Here is a 4,691-nt window from a genome sequence, read left to right on the forward strand (position 1 = left end):
TTTTAATTATTTCTTAAAAAAGAATCAAAATTAATGGTAATAAACCTCAAATCTAAAAATCATGATTATTATATTTTTAATAATTTATTTAAAGGGTTTTTTTTGTTGTAGAACTATAAAAAATTCAACATCAGAATAATCTTTTGGCCAACCTATTAGCTCTGTTAGTTAGAGCATCTTGGTCACAAATTTAGAACTTGTAGGTGACCTATTAGATTAGTTGGTCACAAATTATTTCAGGTGTTATTTTGATCAATTTGTACATGAAATTTGTAATATATATGCAATTTTCTTATCAAATCTAAGAATGTGAAAAGATGAGCATCTTTTCCAACTTCCAGTTTGATCACGACTTCCAGAGAATCCTCGTCGAGGAAGATGCCAAAGCTCAATATAGTAATGAATTATGGAATGCTTCATCTGAAGCTGTAGAAAAGCTATTCTTAGAGACTTACCTATCGAGTTAATCTTTAGTCTTATTTATGCTACATTTTGATCAATATAATTCATCGAGCTATATGAGGCTTCATAATATCCATCTCTTTCCCTAATCAAACGCTAATTGCGATTTGGATATGCAACCTCACAGTTCCCATTTCTATAGGACTACACACTCTTCTCCCATGTTGGCTTGGAAGCTTCTGCCCGAACCCATGCACATCAAACTACCCGAAGAGGATACCTTTTCGACGTATGCATGCATGCATGCATCGCTTAAGAAGATGCCAATAACAGTTACGTAAAAGTGAGCCTCTCCCATGGCCATGCCCTAATCTCCTAACCGCCCAGTCGTCATGCTTCACTCCCAACATCTCTATAGATACCTCCTCCGAACCATAAACCTACTTCCATCCTGTTTTTGGTTTCTCCTCGTTCACCACCATGGGGAGAGGATTCTTGTTCGCTGCCTTTCTCGTTGCGGTAGCATTCTCCGGCTTGCCCTTCGTTGGGGATGACATCGCGTCGGAGGAGAAGCTCTTGGACTTGTACGAGAGGTGGCAGAGCCACCATGGCGTGTCACGCAGCGTCGACGAGAAGCGCATCCGCTTTGATGTTTTTAAAGAGAACGCTAACTACGTGTTCGCGTCCAACAAGAAAGCCAAGCCTTACAAGCTTAGCCTCAACAAGTTCGGCGATACGGCGAGGGAGGAGTTCAAGAGGACGTACGCAGGGACGAGGATTCGTCGCCGCAGCACTCTCAGAGGAAGCGCGAACCTCAAAGGGTACTTCTTATACAAGAACGTCACCAATGTAACTCCCACCGTCGACTGGAGGCAGAAGGGTGCCGTCACTGCTATCAAAGACCAAGGCAAATGCGGTGAGCTCAAAATATTTTATTTTTGTTGATGTGCTCGATCGAAATAAATGAAAATTTAGTATGAATTATTGCAGGAAGTTGCTGGGCCTTCTCGACAGTAGTTTCGGTGGAGGGAATAAACCAGATCAGAACCAACGAGCTTATCTCCTTGTCAGAGCAACAACTGGTGGATTGCGACACCAACACCAACAAAGGGTGCGATGGAGGTATGATGGATGATGCATTCTACTTCATCGAAAGAAATGGAGGGATCACAACAGAGGAAAACTATCCTTATGTAGCTCCACAAGAACAATGCAAAGTAAAAAGAGTTACATGTTAATTTGCTTAATTGTAGTCATTATCTTCTTCGTAAACTCTATACATATCATTGGTATTTATAGGAGAGATCTCCTGCGGTTGTGATAGATGGATATGAGGACGTTCCCGTCAACGACGAGGATGCGTTGCTGAGAGCAGCGGCGAACCAACCTGTATCAGTAGCAATCGAAGCAAGCGGTCAGGACTTCCAGTTCTACTCCGAGGTACGCACAACTCTCATCCATGCTTCTCTTTTGCTGTAAACAGGTTTCAAAGACAACACTTTTCTGCTGCTTTGGTTTAGGGTGTCTTCACAGTGAGCTGTGGAACAGAATTGGATCATGGAGTGGCCATCGTAGGCTATGGGACATCTAAGGATGGGATGAAGTACTGGATAGTGAAGAACTCATGGGGACCAGAGTGGAGCGAAGAGGGCTACGTGAGGATGCAGCGTGGGATCTGCCATGGCGATATCACACTTTATCATACATATCGTAAAAAGAGGCAAAACTTTTTAATTTGCTCAAAAGCAAGAAATGCTATCTTGCGATATCAAGAGAAGCAAAAGTGATATCTTGCTTATCTCAAGAAGCAAAACTTGCAACTTGCACATTGCAAAAGGAAGCAAGAATTGCTAGTTTGCACACTTCAACAAGAATGCTATCTTGCATTTGTTTTTGAAATATTGCTAGCTTGCATGATGATGTATGGAGAAAGAATTGCTAGAAACATAAAAATGCTAGCTTGCATGTTTTAAGTAGATGCAAAAACACACTATCTCGCATACACCAAAAGGTGTAAAAAGTTTGTGAAAAACTCACTAGCTTGCTTTATGTAACACTTGCTAGATTTTCTAGCTTACAAATTGCATGATGATAAAACTCAAAATTATGTTTATTATGCAATGACTTGAACTTGTATATTTCAAATACTTGAAAGTTATACTTCTCCTTTTTGTTGATGACAAAGGAGGAGAAGTATGACCATGTTATGCATGATGACGTGTTACAAATATTCATAATGAAATTTATAAAAACTTGAATTCAACTTGAATTCAAGGTTATATCAATATGGCATATTGATAGGGGGAGTTTGTTTAAATTCCGGGAGTTTGTTTTAACACTGTCATCAATTGGTTGTCATCATAAAAAAAGGAGCTTACAAATTGCATGATGATAAAACTCGAAATTATGTTTATTATGCAATGACTTGAACTTGTATATTTCAAACACTTGAAAGTTACACTTCTCCTTTTTGTTGATGACAAAGGGGGAGAAGTATGATCATGTTATGCATGATGACGTGTTACAAATATTCATGATGAAATTTACAAGGACTTGAATTTAAGGTTCTATCAATATGGCATATTGATAGAGGGAGTTTGTTTTAACTCCATCATATATTGATTGTCATCATTAAAAAGGGAAAGATTGTTGAATCTCATATTTTGATAATGAAACCAATTGATAAGTGTTAATGATTTGATCTGTGTTTTGAGTGATGCAGGATGCTTCGATCAGGGAGAGATAATTAAAGCAGGAAGAATCATATTGGGCTGGAGGAAAACATGCTAAAAGATTAGACGTCGGGCCGGAGGATCGGTCAACGTATCGATAGAATGCTTCGGGCCATAGTTTCGGGCATCGGGCCAAGAAGAGCGGACATTGTGCCAAGGATATCAGAGTTGCGAAGTCAACTGGCCAATTGAGCAATAGACCACAAAAGAGGACGATGCGCCGAATAATTGAACGAAGCGTCGATGGACCAATGACATGTCGGACAACATGATTTAAGCTTAGTAATAATTATCTAGATCAAAGTGTATTTTTACATATGCAGAATTAACTATGATAGCAAGGCATAAAGTAAAATAGAGTCCCGGAGTCAAGAACGCGATTTCGTTGGGAGTTCGAGAGTTCGTCGGAAGTCTAGACGTTCGTCGGAAGTTCTGCAGGAACCAATCGAGAAGTCTAAGAGCTTGCCGAAAGAAGCTCGTCGAAACTCACCAAGAATATCGTTGTGAAGTCCAGGAGCTTGCCGGAAGTCCGTTAGAACATTGTCAAGAGATCGTCGGAAGTTCGCCGGAAGATCACCGGAAGAAACCAAGACTTAGGGACTTGTTTAGCTTAAGTATGTCTTAGATTTCGTAGTTAGCATGTAATTGAGATTGGATTTGGGCCAACCTAATTAGGGACCAGTTGGGCCCATGTAAGAACTATGTTGGGCCCAATGAAAGGCCCAAACAATAACTCATGAGGTGACACCGTCATGACACAATCTCTAAGATTGTGTCAAGCGGTGGTACCACCCAGACACAGCTTCCGAGAGGTTGCCGGCGGTGGTACTGCCTAGCACAAGCGGTGATACCGCTCGAACCTAGGAAACCCGGGATAAGATGTTTTTAGGCTCCAAGTTTGCATCAACTTGAGGCCTATAAATACCCCTCTCATCCTTGGTTAATATACACAAGACTTGAGAGTAAAAATAGAAAGAAACACTGCTGCAATCTTGTGTAAACTCCTCTCAAAAGGTCTAAGTGTTAGAATAATTTGAGAGAGGAGTAAATGAGGGTGTAAGAGTTATCTCCTAAACCCAGTAAAAGGAGAAAGAGCTGTAAGAAGGAGGTTGATTTTCGCCTGTAAAGGAAGATCGATAGTGGATGCTAGTGGCCTCGACGGAAGAGGAATCGGTGGAGTGGATGTAGGTCACGACGACCGAACCATTATAAAATCGGCGTGTTCTTCTCTGGTTTATATTTCTATATTTAAGCAATTTACTTTACTGCAAACCTCTTAACTTGCTTTACATCCATTACGTATCTTTCGTATCCTTTCAAGCTATCTTTACGAAAACACTTTCAACTTAACATCTCTCTGAAATGATTTTCGTCAAAATCGAATTTCACCGGCACTAATTTTACGTGCAAAGACCGATTCACTTTTCTGATGAGTTCAACATATCAAATCTATTCCCTGCACCAAGAGATAATTACTGGAAGTTCTTGTTAGCAGTTTTTAATGCAGACAATTACAAGACCAAGTCTATCGTGCCGATTGGCATGTGTCAAAAGCAT

General features: G+C 40.3%; 1 protein-coding gene across 1 annotated transcript; it reads left to right on the forward strand.

The window, feature by feature from the left end:
- Window positions 1-882: 882 nt before the first annotated feature.
- On the forward strand, window positions 883-2,189 carry LOC135645745 (vignain-like). The gene is made up of 4 exons (XM_065164410.1): window positions 883-1,318; window positions 1,393-1,628; window positions 1,702-1,842; window positions 1,923-2,189. Exons 1-4 carry the CDS (start codon window positions 883-885, stop codon window positions 2,187-2,189), a joined length of 1,080 nt encoding a protein of 359 aa, XP_065020482.1.
- The last annotated feature ends 2,502 nt before the right edge of the window (window positions 2,190-4,691 follow it).

The sequence above is a fragment of the Musa acuminata genome, chromosome BXJ3-8, assembly GCF_036884655.1.
Source record: "Musa acuminata AAA Group cultivar baxijiao chromosome BXJ3-8, Cavendish_Baxijiao_AAA, whole genome shotgun sequence".
In the NCBI taxonomy this organism is placed as follows: Eukaryota; Viridiplantae; Streptophyta; class Magnoliopsida; order Zingiberales; family Musaceae; genus Musa; species Musa acuminata.